The sequence below is a fragment of the Oryzias latipes genome, chromosome 21 (assembly GCF_053564925.1).
Source record: "Oryzias latipes strain Hd-rR chromosome 21, Olatipes_Hd-rR_3.1".
In the NCBI taxonomy this organism is placed as follows: Eukaryota; Metazoa; Chordata; class Actinopteri; order Beloniformes; family Adrianichthyidae; genus Oryzias; species Oryzias latipes.
The window spans coordinates 24516623-24538817 of NC_136257.1; the positions used below are offsets into that span (position 1 = coordinate 24516623).

The window sequence follows — 22195 nt, forward strand, 5'->3', positions numbered from 1 at the left end:
GTCAGAAACCTGCACAGGCAGTTTGAGTCATGCCTCTTTTGTGCCATCCCCCCCCCCCCAGCAAGTTGCAGTTCCCCGAAACGATGAGTGGACACGCTTTGTTCGCACGCTGGCAGAGATCAACGAGAACCGGGATGATGCCGAGGAGCTGGCAGCGCAGCGTCTGGCTGCATGAGCTCAGCGCTGCTGGAGGCGTCGCTTCAGGGACCAGTTGTGTGCTTGATTTCTTTGAAACATGTCATAACATGACTGAAGGAAAAGCTTTTTTTTATGTATATATATATCAGAAGCACAGACACCCTTTGATTTCCTACTCTTCATTTGGACAGCTGCCTTCATGTTTGGGTGGATAAATGAACGCAGGTGTCACCGCTAACATGAAGCCAAAGCTGTCCTCTCTTCACCTGGGGGCCTTAAAGTTTTTCTTTGGAAGAACAGAACTATTTACAGTATGTTGACAGAAGCCTTAAGGTTAATTTTTGAGCCAAAAAGGTGCTTCCCAAACTTCATCATGATGAAGCTGTTTTGCAGTTAGGAATCAGTCACATGTAATGTTAGCATTCATCGATCAGGTCTTCATCTTTCTTTCTTTTGACTTTCTACTGATTATTTGATACAGGATTGTAAATTTCACTTAATCAATGCAGCTGGAATGTCACTAAAAGCCACAGATATGATCAGAGATGCTGTACCTGCTCAGCGGTTTTCACACCTGTCGAACTAATTCCATGTGTAAAAACAGAGAATGACTTTCCGCAGTAGAAACACTTGATTTATTTCCGTAAAATACAATAAATACATTTAAATTATTTCCCTCCAATGCTCATGATTTCAAAATAAATACTTTGAAAATATCTGTACATCTTTATGTCTCAAATGTGACAAACCTGTGCACCCAAACCCAAAGTTATTGCACACCAAAAAAAAAACCTGCAGTAAAAGACTGAAAATAAATCCATAAAGTCTCTCTGTTCAGAAATACAATATGTACTGTCAAATTGTGCAAGCGATGCAAAGAAACACACTCATGCAGCATTAGAGTAAGAGTTGCTAAATAACTAAGATGCAGAGTGGAGGGTCATGCAGCCCTTAACTCATCTCCACAAGGCCTAAAGTTCAGTTTTGGACGGATGGTGCCTCTCCGAGAGGCTGGAACTTGGGGAGGTGCAGCCCAAACTTCCTCTCCACGCCTGCAAAAGTTGCAGCAGCTAATCTGTATCCGCCCACGTGGTCTGCAGTCACAGAGGGAAAGTCCTGAATCACAGGTTTGGGAGTCGTCGGCTGGGATCCTGTGGGACGGCTGAAAAGGCAGACGGGTTACAAACGATGGCGCTTGATTGGAGTGGAGGTTTTTACAAAATGCTTTTTCCACTTACTGTCCTCCAAAGTCGACGTAGAGCCATCTCTGCAGCAGCTCGTAGGTCACCAAGGTCACGCCAAACTGCGGTGATGATCTGAAGACGCGAGCTGAGGGAGGTGTAGATGTTTTCCAGAAGTCAGTCAGCTTCTAATCAGCTTCTTCCTTCTAAGAGAAGGGATGTGCGCATTACCTCCTGCGCCCTTCCAAAAGGCTCTGAAGCCCTCCTCCTGAAGAATCTTCCTGAAGCAGTCGATGACTCCGCTGTATGTCGTCTGGCCGGCTCGGGCCGCCACCTGGAGCCTGGTCTTGATGACATCAGCAGGGGTCACCAGCGAAGCGGCTGGTATGCCTTGTTTGTCACAAAACACATAATGAAGCTGTGTTACTATGCACACAGTCATATCCTCACAGCAGTGTCACGCAGGGCTTGAAATAGCTACACCTTCATGGTGAGATGGGACAAAAAGCGCCATCTATAAAGTAAGCTATTGACCAAGGTGCGAACAGGAGGGAAAACAAAGCTCTTTTAGTCCTTTTTATTTTATTTTTTGAAACACCGGTGAGGTATAAAACAAATCCAACAGCTTGGTGAAGTGTCTGAAGCCTCACAGATGTTGGTTACCTGCGATGGCGCCGGCAGTGAGCAGCTGCAGCGCTCCCAGCCTTCCATCTTCGTCTGCCAGCTTCTCCTTGGTGTGGGCATAAACAGGAAAGTAGATGGCGGAAAAGGGGATGTCACGCAGGAAGCAAGCCTTGGCTCCCTAACAGAAAGACAGAAACGTTTAAACACATATGCATCCGCTCAGGGCTGAATGATAAGGGGGCGGAGCTAAAGCCGGATCGTCTAGAGGAATCAAGAGGCTGCAGAGCTGATTAATTCTACCTGTGAAGGAAAAGGGGGGGTTAGTATTGATGATGGGGCTAAAAAAAACGCCCAAGGCAGAGATGCAGCACTGATCCATCACAGAGAGCTGCAGGAAGGCCCTTTTTTTTCTGAGGAACTTTAAAAGCCATAAAGTCTCTGTCTTCTACTTAATCATGTTCAGTATGGAAAAACATGAAACTGAATCTATCCACTGATTTACAGTTAGATTTGAGCTCCAATTGAGTCCCTTCTGCACATTTAACACAATCTTCAAAATCTGTCTCTGATTTCTAATCTATGAATGCACATTTATGATAGCTCAAATACAGACGTATTAAGTCATCTAGCTGAATAATTTCTTACTGTAAAATGCAACTGAGATTTATCAAATTCAGAAATTGATTTTCCATGTTTTTAATAACTTTTTCAATAAGGATATGACCCAAAAAAATTCAAATCAAATTGAACATATAATGAAATATGAATGTAAAAATTAAAATAAATGTATTCCATTTCTTGGCAGAGATATTCAGCCATATAAGGCAGATTTTTATTCAAGACACTTATACTAAACTCAAGTTTACCCATCATTTTCAAGTGCATTAAATAAGACACTATTAAAATGTTAGTTTATTAACTAACTTATCTAGGAAATAATGAAAGATTTATTTTTTATAATGGTTACCAACAAATAAGTAACCATGGTAACATCTAGAAACTTTAAAGCAGTGAAGTGAAGGAACATAACCTGGGATGGTAAGGATACCTTTCACTGCCCTTGAATGACAGCAATCAGAGGTTGATTCTGCAGGCGTTGCAGTGCCGCAGACGTGTTGACCCACCTTGTAGAGGCCGAGGAAGCCCAGGTCTCTCACCACGGTCAGGGCGCTGACCCTCGGGCCCGTGGTGATCTCTCCAGCCACCTGCAGTCGGATCTTAACGATCTCAAGAGGATTGGTGAAAATCACCTGGGAAGCTCCAGCCTGCAGAGAAAAATAAATAATTTCTAAAAGGGCGCAAGAGGTTTCTGACATGCTCATACGGGGAAGGGGTGAACTCTGGGTAAGAATGCTGATGATGTGAGATTGGGGTTTTTTTTCCCCTCAGATGGTTTTTCTGATTATTTCAGTAAACCTTAGCACAAAAGACACGTTATGTTCTCATTTTCATTAGATATTGTCAGCCGGGAGTTGGCAAAAAGAGAAAAAGAGCAGGCATTGTTAGAAAAACAACTGGGGTCACGTTGGAGCAGGACATTTCCCCGCTCGTGGTTAGCAGGCTCTGACCCTGGCACCGGCCCTCTGCCCCCGTCTCTTCCCCTGAGGCACCTCCTCTGGTTGGGTGAGCGGGGCGCCTTGGCCTCATCCCGCACACTTCCCAAATTCACCCCCCATTCCCAGGGGAGAGTGCTGAATCACCGGGGCGGCTCAGGGTCCAGGACAGCAATGCCCTGCAGGCACGGCACCCTCTGACTCTGGCACATTTATCACCCACTCTAAATTTAATCAGGCCCCAGGATGGCTGCTGCTGACATTTGGGGCAGGGGTCTTATCTATAAACATCCGAGCAAAAGGGCTAAAAAAAGCTCTGGCACATTTTGTCATTTTCAAAGCAAAGAGGGAATATCCGGTACTCTGAAGACTGATGCTCTTGTCTCCTTCCTTTCCTTTTCAGTTCTGTCTTTTGGAAGCGATAATGAAGCCAGTTAGTTATCTGATCAACCCAAATCTAAACTTTGATGAAACCGTGTGCTGCCACTGAGTAATATTTGTGCAGAGTTTTTCTCAGAACCCTCGGTGTCCCGCATGGAGACCGACCCACGACTCTGGTTTGTACCACACTGTCATACTCGATCACGCTGAGCTAGACCCCGCTCCATCCAGGACCCTCCAGGGCCTCTTCCTCCAATTACACCACTGACAGGGGTCACAACCTCAGAGACCCCTCTCCTCTGGGTCCAACCTGCGGCCTCTGCACAGCCCGCCTCTTCCATTACAACTGAGGCCAAGTGAAGGAATTACATCTATAATCCCATGTTGCTCTCGTGAAACGCAGTGGAAGTGACCCGGATCAGGAGAGAACAAACCACAGTCAACTCAACTCCAAATTTATGAGCTTCCTCACCTGAAACTGTTTTCTGTGTTTCAGACAAACTTTCATTAATTCACAAATAAATGCTTAGTGATCTTTCAATTCCTTTTTACAAAAAAGGAAAAAAACATCTTTGCTAAAAAAATAAAGGAAGTCAGCCAATCAAATATTCAAACTAAGGATTCCTAAATAAAAAATGTTGTTTTACAAAAATCCAACTGAACATCTTTTATTTAAATTTTAAAAAATCAAATACATAAAACTTCATAAACAGTTTTTAGATTTTAGAACAGCTTGAAAGCTATTCTTTGATACTCCAGAGCAGGGGTGCTCATCACGTCGATCGCGATCGACCGGTCGATCTTCAAGGACATGAGGGTAGATCGCAGGTCAGCAAAGATAGATAACCCAAAAAATAAAAATATATTTCTAAAAAATCCATCAGCGAATCAAAATCCTCACCAAGAAGTACGTGACCTGATTGACATGCAGAACGGCCAATCGAACATCCTCTGATACCTACGTCAATGCACACGCGTGTTTAAATACACAAATTCTGTCTGTCATTAGAAAGTCGCTACTTGCCCCACGGCCCGGATCGGCCCGCGTCGCCTCTTCTGACCCAGCTGTCATGCCACGGTGCCTGGTGGGCAGTTCCCACCTGATTGATCCGAGCCCACTAAAGCAGCAGTGTTTTCCTGTGGCACGCGCTTCTCATTGAGCCAGCTGTGCTTTAGAAATGCCATGCTCCCCCCCCATGGCACGGTTTACAGCAGAGCATGAAATACGATAGTCACTGCTTTCTGCTTTTGTAATAAAACGCCTCATCTGTTAAAAACAATAGTATCTTGTGTACTCTTACTGTGTAGTTTTTGAATTATCAGTACATAACAATGTTATGCACCAACAGTTCATAACACTGTTTATTAAACAGTATTTTAGACTCAAAATACTATATATATATATATATATATATATATATATATATATATATATATATACATATATATATATATATATATATATATATATATATATATATATATATATATATATATATATATGTAGATCTTTAAGACATTGACGCCTCAAAAGTAGCTCACATGCCAAAAAAGTGTGGGCACCCCTGCTCCAGAGTAACTAAAGGACTTTAAGAGAACAACTGGTTACATTTTCCTTAATAACCCATTCCAATAAATATTGTGTTTTCGGTGTTTTTAACTTGCAGCATTTTTCCGATGATGGGGGTCATATATAAAGGACATTAAACTCAGAATTGCATTTCTGAGTTTTTTTTTTTTTTTTTTTTTTTTTTTTTTTTTTTTTAACTTGTCCTGTCCAACAGCTGGGCAGACAGATGAGAGCTGAGGGCCTCTTGTGTTGGACAGATTTTACTTTAACAAGAGGGGTTATTAATCTTCAGACAAACCAAAGGTATGTCTGGATAAACCCCTTTTGTAATTGAGGCCAAACTTTATTAATTTCAATCATGTCTGAAAATCTTTGGTGTTGGACCGGACGGAAAAGGAAAGAGGGGAAGAAGAGAGAGGGACGATAGAGAGAGGGGGGGTAGGGGGTGATAATAGGAGGGGAAGGGGGATAAGACCATGAAGCAGCATAAAGCAACAAGTTTACTGGTTGTTAATCATTATGGTAACGTTCAAATGTAGTACAATAAGGGCGGAGCCTGTCCACACACACACTCAAATGTTATAAACACACCTGCTAGCTGCAAAAAATGTCCACCTGTCGACATATATACAAAACAGATAGTGTTCACACGCATACTTATGCCTTAAAACCAACTAGTGTGAAATATTTCAGTCATTCAGTCATGCAAACTGTAAGTGCAAAGGTGAGCTAACGCCTGTGCTCAGGTGAGTGTTTATGTTCTTCTAAAATGGATGGTGGAACGTGGAAAGAAGGAGGGAGAGTGCCCAGCCATCCCCACCCCAAGACCCCCACCGCAGCAGCAGCGGCAGCCGGAATCCCCCCAACGCCACACGGGAACCGGCAGGGAACAACCGCCGCCCGGGCGACCAAGCCCGCCACCCAGGCCAGGGCCAGCAGGACCGCCGCAAGGCCCCCAGAGCCAGAGAGCAGGGAAGCACGGAGGGAGAGAGAGCGCCGCCCCAGCCCAACCAGGAGAGCAGCCCCCCCGCCGCGCCGGGAGAACCCAACGCAGGGCCCCACCGGAGACGGACGCCCACAGCCCCAGACGAGCACCCCACCACCACCCAGGAGTTCCGGGCATCCCCCCGCCCCAACCCCAGGTACGAGCCAGGACCCCCCCAAGGGAGACCCGCTCCGCGCTCCAGGCAGCCATCCGCCCGGCCCGCGGCTGGTCCAGGGAGGAGCGGGGCAGGGGCCCGCCGCCCCCGCCCAAGAGGGGGGGAACCCCGGGGAAAAAAAGAGGGCCCACAAGGGGTGTTGTAAATATGGCCCGACCAGGCTCGGCCACAGTTGGAAATATGGCGGGGCCCAGCGCCCAGGAGCAAGGACCAGAACCCACCCCCCAGGGACACGAACACTCCCGGCTCAGATGTAATGTGAACCCCCCCGCCGCGCGGAGAGAGCACCTGAGTTTTTTTTAATTTAAAGTGTTTTGGGATCAGGAGCAGATGAAAAGATGTCGTTTGAAAACACTTGTAGGTGTGACGCAAGTCATATTCTCTCTGCTCTGCTCCATTCTGATGCATCCACCTGTAGACAAATAGATCCATATGCGTCTTCGTTTTCCTTGGCCTGAGCTGGTAAACGGCTCAAAGCTGAACAGCTCCAATTTTGCTCGCCTTTTTTTTTGCACCAGTAATGCTAGTTGGGAGGGGCTGTAAGCTAGCGGGAAAAAGTAAAAAATGGGAAATGGGGACAGGCTTACTCCACACCAACAGTTCTGCCAACAACTTAGAGGCAAATTTCTGATTGAACTACAGTCGCCCTGCAGGAACTATGTCAAAAAAAAGACTCAGGCTTTTTGATTTTGGCTAAAAACTGCACAATCATAATCAAAAGACCACTAGGAATGCTTTTAGAATAGATCAAAAGATGATCGGAGTGGGACTTTAAAGACAAAAAATATGTATGCTCTTCTTTTTAAATCCTTTTAGTGAATTTGATTATTGTTTAAAAAATAAAAACAGATGTTTGCTGAGTTTCGTAGATTTAAACATGAACTTCACCACCATGAAACCATTCACACAGATTTATAAAAACATATTCATTAAATATGAGATTATTTCCACCTCATCAGTTTTAAAGTGGCATTGTACAGCATGTTCAAATCTTTGGATTTATTGTTAAAGCGTTCCCAGTGGTCTTGCAGAGCGACAGTCATTCATTAGAAATTTGCCTATGAGTTGTCGTTTTTGACACGAGTTTTTTGACTGTTGGTGCCTCAGTGAGGCTAAATGTCTATTTCATAAACTTTTTCTTTGTGTTCCTTTTGATATTATTGTGTTCTTGTTGTTCTTCCTTTGGACTCATTTTTATCTTGATTTTTAGGGCGATGGTCCTGGGACTGCAGATGAAAAGGATTTGAGCTCCTTCATGTCAGAATTTATTACCAATTATGCACAAAATGTTCGTCAGTGTTTGTTTCCTTCGATGTGATGATGAATTCATGGGGAGTCCTGAATCTAATTATAGCAACATCCAGCGTGAAGGGGCTAAACTGCTACAAGGCAGGTCAAAACCAGATGGTAAGTAAAGTTAAAATTGTGGAACTAATGATTTGTTGATTTCGTTTTTGTGTATCTATAGGGGTGAATTCAGAGGAATCCTAAAGCGATGCTTACACATCCTCCAGCCAGAATCTCAGCGGGGAGTGGAATGGTGTCATCTTGTGTTGTGAACTTGTCTCTGACAAAATCGTTCATCTGAAAGAAGAAAAAAGGAAAGAAAAAGTGTAAATGAGACAGCTTGAAAGCAAAGTATTGGTGTTAACTTGTGGTTGCAGTCTTGAGAAGTGTCTTTGTTTCTGCTTTTTTTTCTGCACTCGGAGCAACTTTTCGGACTGCTGAGCGACACCGCTGAACGACTTGCCGTGAGTTTGATAGCTTTCTCTGGAGCAACCCCAATGAGCTGTGGGAGGAGACCTGGAAAATATTATTCATAGATACTATTAGAATACCTGACAGTGAGAGACAAAGTCTGGCCTGAAATAAATGCACATTTTTCAGCTCTACTGAATGAAACATCCCCTGACAGCAGGAACACTGTAAGCTGCAGGGGTTTCTTGTGTGCGTAAAACAAACCCATAAATATTTACAGATGGCGGCTGATACATCTGATCCACCGGGACCACAAAGGTCCTTTTGAAAATCCAACAAAAAGTCCACAAAATATGACACTGCTGCTGAATTTGGGATCAGCATTTTTTGTTTGGAGGGGGGGGCGGTGATCCCACTGTTAGTGGGGAACAGAGAGTGCTGTGTGGTCACGTATGAGATTGGGAGGAGGGGGCTGGGTGCTACAGTGGTGATAACTGCCATACTGTTCCACCGTCTGTCCTTCATCAAGCCAGATAAACTTCTGAAGGAGCTGCTGAGTGACTGCTGCTGGTATGCAGCCAGAAAACAGCAGAGTGTGTCTGTCTCTGAGTCAATCACCCTCCTATCATGTGCAACAGAGGAGTGCGGGGGGAAGACTAGAGGATGGGGGGGGGGGTGCTGCATTGGTGGAGGCAGCAGTAGATGGCAGTCTTGACTTCCCCTCATATGTACAGCCTGGGGGTGGAAGTGTTGTATATCACATGCCTTGGGCAGCGTTATCAGCACCCAGGGTGGATGCACATCAAACGGGGGGCTGCTGCATCAATGCTCCCTCTCTTTAGGGTACTCTCCCAGGTATCAAGATAATGCAAACGTGACCCCCCCACCCCCCGGGTGTCGCTTTATTCACCACTCGACAAGCAGGGCAAAGGTTTCTGGTATCAATTAGCGAGCCATGCTCCGGAGTTAAGCTCACGGGGAAATGCTGATACGACGACCAACCCTGTGGAGCCTCACCTCTGTAGAATCCAAAGAAGCCCTCGTAGCGCAGCACCTTCTTTGCACAGTCGAAGCTGCTCTTGTACATCAGCTCCCCCACGAAGGAGCCCGTGGAGCGCTGGTTCTGCATGCGGGTCTTCACCAGGTCGATGGGATACACAGCTGTGGCGCCGGTGGCTACAAAGCAAAGACATTTATTACCATTTTCTAATGACAATCAATCTTTTCTTGATGATTCTTGGATTAATGTGACAATGTTTACAGATGATACTCGATGAGTATTAATTTAATACTGATTGATCTAAGAATCAGATTATGACAATGCAAAAATATCCAATGAAATAACTCAGTAGGGGTTAGATTATCTAAATGTACTTCCTCCCACTCTTTTTCAAGCATTAAATAAACTGTACTTGACTTTAGTTAATATTCATTACATTGAATTAATCTAATCTGATTTATTAGTGTATTGTATTACTGCAAAAATCTTTATGATTGTTACACTGCTAAGAAAATGGCATCATCATCCTCTTACATTTTATTATTTTTCTATATTTTTCCATTAATGTATAACTTTATTTTACAAATTAGAAATTTGAAAATTGAAACCCATTGATCAGCTTTTTATAAATGTAACTAAAAATGATAGAAATCCTAAACAACTCTAAATTTTAAAATATTTACACTCATGTCAAACATGCAAAACCCAAAAGTCCCACTTGTGACGAGCTGAAACAACTGCCAGAACAAATCCATGTTTGTGTTTTCTAAATGAAATCAAGCATTTACAACAGAATTGTGATCTCTTGGCCGGCTGCCGCGGTGCATCTTTTCATCATCCCTCATTTTGGAGACATTTCCATGCTAGAATAACTTCCAGCTGTGTTTGCAGAAATATGATTGATGAGCTGTGTGCAAACAGAGTTGGGGGGGTAAATACAGGGATTTTTTTGGGTGACTCTGAAAAACTTCTGGAGGAAACGACGCTGGCCTGGAGTGGAGCTGCCTCTTGTCTCGACATCAAATGATGCCGTAATGGCTGCGATATGCAAACAGCAGAGAGTGAGAAACAAGTCATTACCTCCACAAAAACATGGCGCTTCCACTTTGTGTTCTCTGATACACATCTGTCTCCCTGACCCCGTAGGAATTGGCCCTTGCTGACAGATGACTGAATTTGTGTATGGTTTTATGTGGTGGTGATGGGGGGGGGGCAGACGTGCACGCTCACAGAGTGTGCATGAGTTCCTATCTATGAGGCAGTTCCTTGTATCAGTTCCCTCCACTGTAATTAGAGGGGGAGATTCCAGAGAGTGCTGGTTCCGGAAGATTTGTGTCATTCCAGAGTTCAGTCTCCAACGACAGCCTGGAGCCAGCGGTGGCGCGGCAGCACAATGCCCGAGCCTCACATCACAGAGCTTCTCCCCGCAGCACAATGGTCGGCCCCGGGGCCTGGGCGCACCTTCCAGCCGGCTAAGGTTACCCCTCGGGCCAGCCGGGGGCTCCGCTGCAGACATGTCACTCACCTCCAGCGATTGAGCCCAGAGAAAATCTGTAGGCAGACTCTGCAGCCTGGAGCCAGACGGGCCGAGACGTTTCGGGAGCGTGCTGCATGGAGGAAAAAGACACCGGCATGAACCCAGAGAAAATGATAGGAGGATCAGAAAGCCAACCATCAGGCTGCTGCCTGTGGGAGACTCTGTGGACAGAAAAGTGGGATAGAGAACTGGGCAATGGAGGAAGGTGATGGAATGTGAACGTCGGATCCATCACCTGGCTGTATTAAATGTCACAGAAATGTTAGCAGGGCTGTGTGAACTCACAGCAAAGCGTTCCATTCTGGTAGATAACAAGCTAAAACTTGTTTTATAGCAAAGTAAAGTGACTCCACTTGATTTGTGCTTGATGCTAAGAGTGTCATTGTTTCAGATCAGATAAGGATCTACATTTTCACAGCCAGAATGAGGCTGGAAAAGAGAACAACTTTTCCTAAACTACAGAAAAGGCAGCAAGTCGGATTATTTTCCTCTCCCCAGATGCTTTCCACTGAGAGTTGCATGCTAACAAGATGGAGGTCTTGATCAAAGGCTTAAAACAATTAGCTTACTTCCACTGAAGGGCAGGTCTGAGAATTGCAGCCCCCCCCCCCCGGCATCAGATTCCAGACCTCTGAGCATAAATCCCAGAAGCTCGAGTGCCCTTAAAGCCCAAAGCACAGCCCGACGCAGAGTCCTGTTATCCTGTGGAGGCAGGAACTATTTTGTTCTCCCACATCCACCATGACTCCCACACCACCCCCCAAGCCATTAGCAGACTTTGCTAAAGGCTTCTAAAACTTCTCAAGCCCCACAGTGATAAAAGCCTCTTATTAGCGCCTCAGATGTGTGATTGCACCTGATACGTATGTGCAGCTATACTGAATAAAATAGTGAGAGCCTTTCACGGAGAGCCGCAACGCAACAATCCATTCGCCTTCTGTGACTATAATTGGTCTACTTTTATCTGGGAGTTTAAGAAATGCACTTCACAAGGGAAGAAAAACACGGGCTCTCTTCTAATTCAGTGACTGAACATTCCCCCCTTCCTTCGCTCCTGCGAGAGGGAAAAGGGGAGAATGCGCTGATGAAAGACAGGAAGATCTGAGGGATATTAGAGGAGTCACTCAGGCTACCTGTCTCTGGGTTTCTGCTAGATGGTACGGCATGGCTCCTTCCTCCAGCGGAGCGATCCTCTCAATGTCTGCATGGTTCAGACGCCTGGAGGAACACGGAGGGGTGGGAGACGAGGGATTCAGTCCAGGAAAAAAAGGAGCTGCATCTCCTTCGAGCAGCAGCCCCTCATGTCAGATTTTCCACAGACTTTTTTTACTGCCGCAAAACCCGCGGTTTCACAAATACTTCGCGTTTATACAAACAACACGCAAACAAAGCTGGCTGAGTGCCCAAGGCCCGAACCAGTAAATGAAAGTGCTTCCTTAAGGAATGTTTGAGACGCAGATGTTCCACGCCGGCCTGATGGACCATAAAGTCTGCATCCAAGTTCTTGTGTCTGCCTTGTTAATCAGCCAGTGGAGCCACTGTTATTGAACAGAAAAGGCAATAACTTTGTATTTACAGCCAATAAAAAACGACCCGTAAAATCCTTCTTCCATTCATGCTGGAGTTTGAAAGAAGAGAGAAGGGTAACAACGGGACACAACCCCGAATGATGCTCAAAAAAGAAGCAGGAAGCCTCTCGTTGCTACAGTCTGAGCTACAAAAACGGTTTTCAACATTTGCTGCTTTCCTTCTGTCCTTGACCTGAAATGGAAGATGTTCTGCTTTCAGACATCCATCACATTTAACAAAAGCCTTTAGGCAGCCATGATGGACCAAAATTACACGAACAATAACACAACTCACTTAAAGTAGTGGTTCCCGACCCATGGGCTGCGGCGCGGTGCCGGCCTGTGGGACGGTTGTTACCGTACGACCTACATTTTTTCCTTTGTATATATTCTGATTCTGAATTAAGTTTCCCCACCACATCCGTCTCATTGTCGATGCATGTCAAGTCACCCTGTTACATGTCGAAAATCCCTCCGCTACTTTAATAAAGCGAACGCGCCGACCATTAAATTGAAACCCCCAAGTTAGCAAAGACCACAAAGAACAAATTTCTTTTTGCAGAAAAGATCCAGTGAGGAAACAGAAGAAGAGCCTTTTACTACATTGAATAAACAAAAACCAGGAGTATTTACTCCAAATATACGTAGATTCATTGCAACAGGAGTTCCCACACCATCATAATAATGCTTAATATACTAACCCTAACCCTCATAAAATTGCTCAAAGGGTAGATTTACGTTTAGGATTATATTTAGGAAATACCAGTTTTAGTGATCTTTTTTTAAATATTTATCCATTGCAGCCTTATATGTACCAGTCTGTGGCGAGACCACTGATTTAAGGTGTTACTTCAGAACAAATCAGGGATGTTTAACACCTGAACACACACATTTCCAAAACACGAGGAAGAAATACGACAACAGACAGCTTATTTCATCACTGAACCAAACCTTTTTCTCCATTTTCTTCATATGGTGGCTAAACTTTGCACTCTCTCATGTTTCCTGTGCAAACAATCGTCGGCATGGGTCCTTTTTACCACGCATGATTAATAAAGTGTCCCTTTTGCCAACAACAGGAACTCACCCGGAGTGAGAGTGAAGCCCGGCAAGCTGGAACAGGATGTCAATCTCCATGGGAGTGATTTGACCAAACTTATTTGCAGCGTGAACAAAGTCCTCTAAAATTAAAAGACAAATGTCAGTCTTAAAAAAAAAAAAAAAAAAAAAAAAGGGAGAGACTGAGGGGTTGAACACAGCAGGCATTTCTATCACATAGTATTTGCAAATATCCATTCTTCTACATTGTCGTTTCTATGTTGACGTTTCAATGAAGTGTGTTGTCTATAAATGAGCATCTTGCCACTTGCTTATTGGGCATCATGTGATCTTTCTGAAAGCACACCTAAACGCAGCAGTCAGAGGTGGAACATGGTTATTCTTATGACTTGCAGGCATGTTCTTGTCAAATTAGGGGACTGGGTGGGCACACACAGCTCACATTTGTATTTGGATGAGTTTGGTGGAAAATAATAGCTATTTGCAAATACTATTTGCGAGAAATCTTTTCTACAAGAAGGAATAGCACAGAGAGAAGAGTCTAGTGTTTAAATGTGGGTGGAAAACACAGCTGGGAGCAGAGGTGAGGACAGTTTCAGGTTCTCCTGTTAAGGGTTACCACATCATTAAAAGAAATCTCATTTACCTTAGTAAATAATTGTTACAGTAAATGATGGCTGTGTATTCGCTCATAGCACGCTGTCAAAAGAGTTAAGATGTGATCGGACAGCTGCATTCCAGAAAACACATTAAAGTGCGTCTAGGATTGTTGAATTTAAAGATTCTGGGGTACCTTTGGTGACCAGAGTGTCTTTGTGCGTGCCGGCCAGGGTGCTGTAGATCTTTCGGATCAGCTCCATGTTGTTGAGGAGAGCGTTGAAGGCATTAAAGTAGGAGAAGCTCACCATGTGGGAGGTGCTACCTCCTGCAGCCTGAGAAAGATCCGAAGAGCGTCATTTTGGTTGCGCAGGTGAACTAAAGACTAACATTCCTGTGTTTGGGATCTGCTGGAACTCACAGAAACCAGGTTCTCGTGCACAAAGGGAGTCAGCATGTGCTGCCTGATGGTGGCCATGATGTCGCTGAAGTCCAAGGCAGTGATGGTGCCACTTTTATTCTTGTCTTTTAGTGCAAAAGCCTGGCGGGCGTGCTCCAGCTGCAGCTCCTGCACACACACGGTAAAGGTAGAGACGACAAACGAGCGTCATCCTGTGACGAAGGACATCATAGTACGAGTCAGTGCAGTTAAAAAAAAATGGTGACATCCGCGTTGCATAGAAAGTTCTCAGATATGATAGAATCAATGGTCTGTAATCACCACCGTCTACAGAGAATAGTCGAAACCACGGCTGGAGCAGCCGGCGAGATGGCCAAATTGTGTGCATATGCAACGTCATGGTTCAATGACAACCGCGCAATCAGGAGGGGATTCAGGGGGAGCTGACCTCGGGGTAAGTGTTGGCTGAGATCACCAGAGGACTGTGAAGCCGTTCTTTATCCTCACACTCCAGCCCTGATAACCTCATCAGCGGATTGTTGCTGAAGATTCCCTCTCACAGAGTCTGCTGATGACATTGCTGATAACTGGTGATGATACACTTTCATCATCCGACACCTCTATCCTATGTTTTTTCGTGGTGTAAACGCTCCGTCATCGGTGCACATAGAAGTCATCGACAGAGCTGAAAGTTTTAGGGACATTCCACCACATTTCTTAGTCTGAATTTAAATGAGAAGAGTTCAAATGAGCATAAGGGAAGAGCGCCACATAAAAATAATGCTTCATGTATGCAAACTCCTGCACACAGAAACCCTCAGTATTTACATGCAAAAGAAAAAGTGATATTGTGAATTTTTATACCATGATAACTAACTTTTCCCCCCATCATTATGGTGTCCAGATTTTTATCCAAAATGTTTGTTTCTTGAATAAAATCTACAAATATTTCCAGATGCATTGTTCCACAGGCTGGTTAATTTTTTAACCATTTGATATTCTTTATTACCAAATGTGTTCTGAGTGTGTTTGGCTTAAATTCACTCTTTTGTTTTAACTACATCTATTTTCAGGTTTAGTACATTGTGTGTGTTATTTTCTGTGTGGAGTTTGCATGTTCATGGATGGATGGATGTGTTCAATGCAGATTCCCCTTTTTGTGGGTAGCTGCCTTTTTGGTTGGGGGGGGGGGGGGGGGGGGGGACTCAGCAGACTTTACCTGGAGGAACTGAGTAAACTCTGCATAACTGAGGTTTTTGCTTCTTTCATGGCCAAAGTGTAGTCTGATGAAGTCACAGTTCCAGTTGAAGGGTATGTGGTGATGAACTGTGGTTTGGCTGAAGATGTCCCGAACGTTCTCTAAAAGAGAGACACAGGGGAGGAAAGCAACATCACCTCCGTGGTCCTTTGACTTCCACAAGTCGAGTTTACTATAAACACAATTAAACCTTTATCCTGCTGCACTGTGTAACAGTTTAATATGTTTTTGTTTAATATGTCTGTCTTTTTTTGCCAACTTTAACTTTTGTCTTTATTTTTTTTTTTTTACAATTCACATATTTTCTTTAGTTTCAGTTTTACTGTTTGAGTATATCATTTCTGTATTATCCTGTAGGTTTTATGCATTTTTCATGCATTATTGTCCTATGTTTAGCAAATCTTTATGGTAGCAATGTTCATACGGTCATAGAGCTACACCTTACATTAGGTAAATTGCTAAATCTTTAAATAAAGGAATAGGGTACTAATGTAGTCCAACATGTTGGTCTTTTGCCTGGGTATACCAGTTAGGTTTTTGTTATCTGTCCATTATAAAAGACAGACTTTTATAATCATCATTTTTCTTCCCTTCAATCATTTATGACTGCTCAGAACAAGGCTCTTTTAAACACTTAACAAAATGTAACCAGGAATAAAAGAAACAGCATATTTTAATGTTTAACCCCATCTTCAAACTCACTTCACAATTAGTTTTAATATTAATCCAACTATCTTTTATTTTTGTACTCATCGCTAATACGTCAGTGAAGCAGAACACATTTATTAACGAATTTGCAGTGTACATACCAAATGAGATATTCCCTGTGCCGGTCTTATCAAACAACTGAAAGGCCACAATAAAGAGGGCATCAGGGGCACATAGCACCGATTCAAAGGCCAGAAACTCCTGGAAAGATATGAGTCTGTGTGGACAAGAGAAAAAAGCTCAATCTCAACTGTGGGAATGTCTTATTTTTATTATTTTATGAAATGAAATGAGCTTTTTATTGACACCTATAAAAGCTTCAAAGCTAAAGTTAAATATCCGTCATAAAAATGTAACCTTTTCATAAAGCATATCCTCTGGCTGCAAAGCAAAACTTATACAACGGACACCAGAGATGCTATTGCAGAGGAAATGTTTCAACAAACGCGACTCACTGAGATTCAACAATATTCTCAGTTTGTTGCACGCCTGAAGAATCAAAACGCAAACTAGGAGAGCGAGCTTTTCTCATTAAGTGTAAAACTGAGGAGGGAAAAGAATTGAGGGATGCAGATGAGGAGGATGGTAAAGAAATCTGATGTGAAAAAAGACAATAGCGTGATATAAAAACACAAAATGGTTATTCAGGGGAAACATTGAAACACAGGTGAAATCAGTCGGAACAAAACGCACAACTAAGGAAACAAAAAGATCGAAAAGATATTTTGAAATAATTATATAAGAATCTTAAATCTAAGCTTAAATCCAAAACCAGCCAGATTTTTTTAATGCAAAATAATCCCTCCAGAAAACTGTTGAGATAAATCTAAAAAAGAAAGTTGTGTCAATAATCAAAGTCTGAACTTTAACAGCATCTACTCCACACACTAATGCAGTAACTCACCCATCTTTGGTGGTGTCGGCCACTCCAGCTATCAGCTCTACAGTTTTGGGGTTGTGCTGTGGCTGTGAATGTAGACCCAAGTAGCTCTGGACAAAGTCCTGGGGGGTCATGTAATGCTCTCCATCACTCACAACGCTGGCATACTGCAGAGAAGTTAGAAAAGGGCCAAGCGGGGGTCACCAATTAGTCAATAGTTTTCTGGATCTAAGACCAAAATGAAGTATTTTTTCTCTTTTCAGCTCAATGTAATCTACTTCCATGGCATACAACATGCCATTGTAACATTACATTAATGTATTATTATCCCCTTTTTTATTCATAACAAACTTGAAATAAAGAGTCTGTTATGTTGACATGTAGGACAAAAAAACATGAAAAGTTCTTTGCAATAAAGAAAGACCAGAAAAGTTGTACAAATGTATTCCATCACTTCAAGCAAATAATATGTCAATCGTCTGTTGCCATAGCAATCAAACTTAGGATCTGAAACCCTTAAAGTCCCACAACGATCATCTTTTTCTGTTGTTAAAGCTGAATGATTATGCCAACCTAAAAACCTGCGTCGTTTTCTCGGTCATAGTTTCTGCAGAAATTTACCTCAGAGTTGTGGTTAGGACTGTAGGCGGGGATTAAGCCCACCCCCACTTCCCATCATGCCTTTATTTACACTCTCTCCCGAAAGCTTACAGCCCCTCACTACCACAAACAAACATTACCGGAGAAAAACATGAGTGAGCAACATTGTAGCTGTGTAAGGATTCTGTGATTTAGTTTGTTTTTGTTGTTCCCGGTCATGTTTTTGGTTTCCGTTTTGTCCATCACACCTGTTTCATGATCCACAGGTGTCTTCGGTTTGTTAGTTGCCCTCGGCCTATTTAAGTGTCTGCTTTTTTAGTCATTCTTGTGAGGTGAGGTCATCTGCTCTTTTCTATCTTTTAGTTGCTCCCATGCTTTTGTCATGTTTCAGTTAGTTGATTAAATGTTTTATTTTCTGTCACCATGCCTGGGGGGTATTCCAAAAGCAGGTAGAAGTTAGTTTGTTTACATGCAGAGAGGTGAAGCAGCATGGTGTGTCCATTTGAAGATGATTAAGTGGATGAAGAAGCTCAGATAATACTTTTTCCACCATGAGAGGGTGATAAGACCACGTATGGATGTTGGAAAGATAACCTTTTTTTTTTACATTGATCTAACTTAATTATTTGCTTTAGTTAAGATCGGTCCTTTTTTTGAGTTCAGCCAACTCAAAAATAACATACTTATCAGACAGTTATTTTCCTTTGATTCAAATTAATTCAATTAAGTGGGTGTAACTTTGGTGCTGCTGTTAGATCGGCAGCGCAAGGAATTGTGGGATACTATTCTCTTTGCCTGTCTGGACGGATTTGAGTACAAGTGTAGGTTTTTGTCTAAATATGTTTAGTTGTTTCGCTGTTTTACTCTGTTTTGCCGAGTTATTTTACCCTGTTATGTTTAATTCTTTCTGCACCATGAGTGAGAGGGAGGAGGAGGATGATGAGTTTATTTAGCACCACTAGTGCATTGATTTATTATAAGAATTGAAGTTATAGTCAGTCATGAAAATGTTATATGTGGTATATATTGTAAATCCACACTGTATCATTTATTTTAGTTTTATAAAAATGAGAAAATCTGCAGCCTCTAACTTAGACATATGAGAGTTCAAGAAGTACAATTAAGTAAGATGGAAAAACCTTTAATTGAATTGGAGTAATATGACATTTAGTTAGATAAATATGTAAATTTGAGCTGTATAAACAACTATTGAGTTTGATAGACATAAGAAATTAGGTTGAATAAATTTAACTCAATTACTTGTTACCAATAGAATCAATTCATTTAAGTTTTATATGTTGGATATATATATATATATATATATATATATATATATATATATATATATATATATATATATATATATATATATATATATATATGTATACATAAACATTACAATGTAATTGGAAAAAAGATCAGAATCTCGTGTGTTTACTCTGTACATTATTTTTCTCCAAGCAGAAACTCTTTCTTTTGCTGATGATGCAGCCGTATTACTTTATGATGGGCATATAATCTTTATACGCCGTCATTAAAATCTCCGTCTTACTGATGTATAGCGCTCTTTTTTGTTCTCCACGCGTTTCCATGGTGACTCCGGAAATCGGCGATCCATTGAGAATGTCTTTATGTACATGCCGTGCACGCGCATTAACCCAGGGTTACCAAGTCGAGTGTAAATACGCCAACTCATATCCGGTCTTTTGGAAGCGACATACCCAGAGTAAGCAAGTTCAGGCGGACTTCAGCCAGAGTTCAGGATTAAAGTCAGGGTAGTTTAAACATGCTTCCTGGAATACCCCCCTGGTCTCCTGCATTTTTGGTCCTCCACCTGTCTGTAAAGTTTTGAGGCAGATGCTCAGACGGGGAAAACAAAAACGTACATGGAACATGAATGGAGCAGGGAGATGTGGCCTACATCAGACCTACAAGCTTTTTACAACTGCATATTTTTTTTGTCTGCTCCTGTTTCACAGCGATATGAATAAAGAAATACTCAGAAATGCAATTTTAAGATGAATTTTCTTTATGTGTGTCCTCCATCATGAGAAAAATGCCACAAGAACATGTTAAAACACAATATTCATCGGAGTGAGTCTTTAAAAAGTAGACGACAAAAAATGTTTGTTTCTAAAAGATTTAGCATATTATTACAGTTTATAGGATCCTTAAAGTACAGTAAGAAAAGAATAGCCTCTTTGAGCCTCAAGTGTCAAATGTGTCTCATTCCACATGACTGAAGGAACATCTGATCTCAGTCAGGCCTGAAGACATAAGGTCATTTATAGAGCCGGGCTTGGGTTTCAAGTTTGGAACTCGGATAGTTCTGCAGGCGAAAGAGCAGCATGTGTGAACCTTCAGCAGAAAGGCCATGCTCATGATGGCGTGATTGTGAAAGGACAACCCCAAGTCAAGTCAAGTCCCATGCGTTGCCATTCAGTGCACTTTGTTTTAGCTATCTTTCCATGAAATGCAAACCTGCTTGTCACATTTTTCGGTCACCCTGGTGTATCTATTCACCCTCACAGTGGGAATGAAGTAGCTCTTAATCAAATTATACTGCAGTCAAAATGAGTTCCCAGTAATTAGCTTTTCTACCTGAGCATGCAGCAAATTATGCAGACCACTTAACAGTGAAACCAAGCAGTGGATGAGGGAGGGACTTCTAATGGAAAGAGCTGTGACAAGTTCAAGTGTAGGTCATAACAAGGGTACACAATACAACTTAGGTATAACTACGATTTAGTAAAATGAATTATGGGGATTAAAAATAAAAATGGCCCCACAGAGTTTGATCCTAAAGCTATAACTGCATCCAGAAGGAGATTAGATAAAATACAGTTTGGAAGTTTTTGCTTTCAGTGAGAAAATGTAAACACACAATGCTTTGGTCTCTGCGTCCTTACCTTCAGAAATATTGTCTTCAAGTCGTTGGGGTCTCCCCTTCTCGTAGTTTGGACCTATGACATGTGAGAACAGTTTAAAAACATGCTAACTTTGGTTGCAACTTCACAGTTTGTCAGTGTTTAGCTCTGATGTTCAACCATTGAGAACTGCAGCGCAACAAGTCGCGCGGATGTAAACATGCAGCCATCGATCAATATCAAGCTGTCAAATGTCTCAGATAAACGCAGAAAAGTCGATAATTGTTGTTGTTGGTTTTTTTGTACGAATTGTCAGTTATCTAGCGAGGCCGGGAGTGATGCGTCTCTTTTAGGGTGCAGGGACAAAAAAATCGGCGACTCCGCGGTTTTTTTTTAAAACAAAGACACTCCAAATCCACATTTCCCGCGGGTAAGCCTTCCTCCGCATCCCACAGAGCGACGCGAGCGGCTCTTTTCCTGCCTTTTAACTAATCTCTGATAAGAAATATTGACGGAGTCACCTTGACCGCCATACTGGGTGTGACGTCAGCTGCAGTGGAACGAGCGCACGCGCCGGTCTTCAGGTTGGCGCGCGGGCACAGAGGCTCTGACCGCTCTAACCTAAATTTATCCAAGTATTGTCCTTTACTGTGGTTGGGGGCGGAGAAGAGCTATCGTCAGATTCTTAAAAAATAAATAAAATAAAAAGCATGTCTGCTAGACCAAAGACAAAGAAACAGATTGAACAAATTAAAGTTATTTTTGAATTTCTTTATTTTAAGTATCCTGTCTTAGCCTACAGGTTGTAACAAAAAATGTTGTATTATCTTACATTTTAATAGACATTTTCCTTATAATCAATAAAATAAACTTATCATCAAATATCTCATTACTGGGTGATTCAATTTTTAAAACATTATGTCACATTTAAAACACCGACTTCAACTTTGGAAATATCATGTGCTTTTGCCTGAGAAGGAAAAGAAAATACTTGATGTAAATTAAAAGGCCAAAACTGCTGAAGGTATTACTGCTTGTGTTAGGCAAACAATTAAAAAGTTTCTCCTCTAAAAAAGTACTCTTGGAGATAGCTGGCAACAATGTTTTTTTGCATCTCTTGCCAATGAGAATTGGGGATAACAAAGATAATACTTCAAATGAGTTCAGGAAAGCTAATGCTGTTTTTTCAAGTCCAGAAATATCTGGTTGGAAAGCAATGGGTAACAACAGTGTTGTAAAAGGGATGCACTTATGCTGATTTTACACTGGACATTTGATAGGGCTGTATGATGTTTGGTTACAGTTATGCCTGCATGATAACGTTCCATTAGATGCTCAACACCTGAGATGAAGTCAAATAGGGAAACATTCTGTCTCACTGTGTAAAGTCTTTGATATGACCCAGATGTAGATTGG

The 22195-nt window shown here is 42.4% G+C and overlaps 2 protein-coding genes across 10 annotated transcripts in view; one reads left to right on the forward strand and one right to left on the reverse strand.

The window, feature by feature from the left end:
* The window catches only part of dync1i2a (dynein, cytoplasmic 1, intermediate chain 2a), a 20685-nt gene extending 19876 nt beyond the window's left edge, over positions 1–809 (forward strand). For all 8 annotated transcript variants that reach the window (XM_078939309.1, XM_078939307.1, XM_078939308.1 and 5 more), the window contains one exon: positions 62–809. In XM_078939309.1, the coding sequence (XP_078795435.1) occupies positions 62–175 (114 nt within the window). In that variant the 3' untranslated portion in view covers positions 176–809. The remainder of the gene's footprint in view (positions 1–61) is intronic.
* Positions 751–21421, reverse strand: LOC101160119 (electrogenic aspartate/glutamate antiporter SLC25A12, mitochondrial). Of its 2 annotated transcripts, XM_023950496.2 has the most exons (18): positions 21301–21421; positions 20822–20875; positions 17337–17479; positions 16534–16649; positions 15686–15825; positions 14488–14634; positions 14263–14401; positions 13498–13591; positions 11976–12060; positions 10831–10912; positions 9323–9481; positions 8358–8410; positions 8111–8191; positions 3068–3208; positions 1983–2121; positions 1551–1709; positions 1377–1467; positions 751–1300 (listed from the first exon to the last, which is right to left on the reverse strand). In XM_023950496.2, the coding sequence occupies exons 1-18, from the start codon at positions 21310–21312 to the stop codon at positions 1117–1119; spliced, it is 2019 nt and encodes a 672-aa protein (XP_023806264.1). In that variant the 5' UTR covers positions 21313–21421; the 3' UTR covers positions 751–1116. The 2 variants fall into 2 exon arrangements, with proteins under 2 accessions (XP_023806264.1, XP_078795432.1); XM_078939306.1 differs by lacking the exons at positions 15686–15825; positions 16534–16649; positions 17337–17479; positions 20822–20875; positions 21301–21421 and adding an exon at positions 14915–15151.
* Positions 21422–22195: the final 774 nt, after the last annotated feature.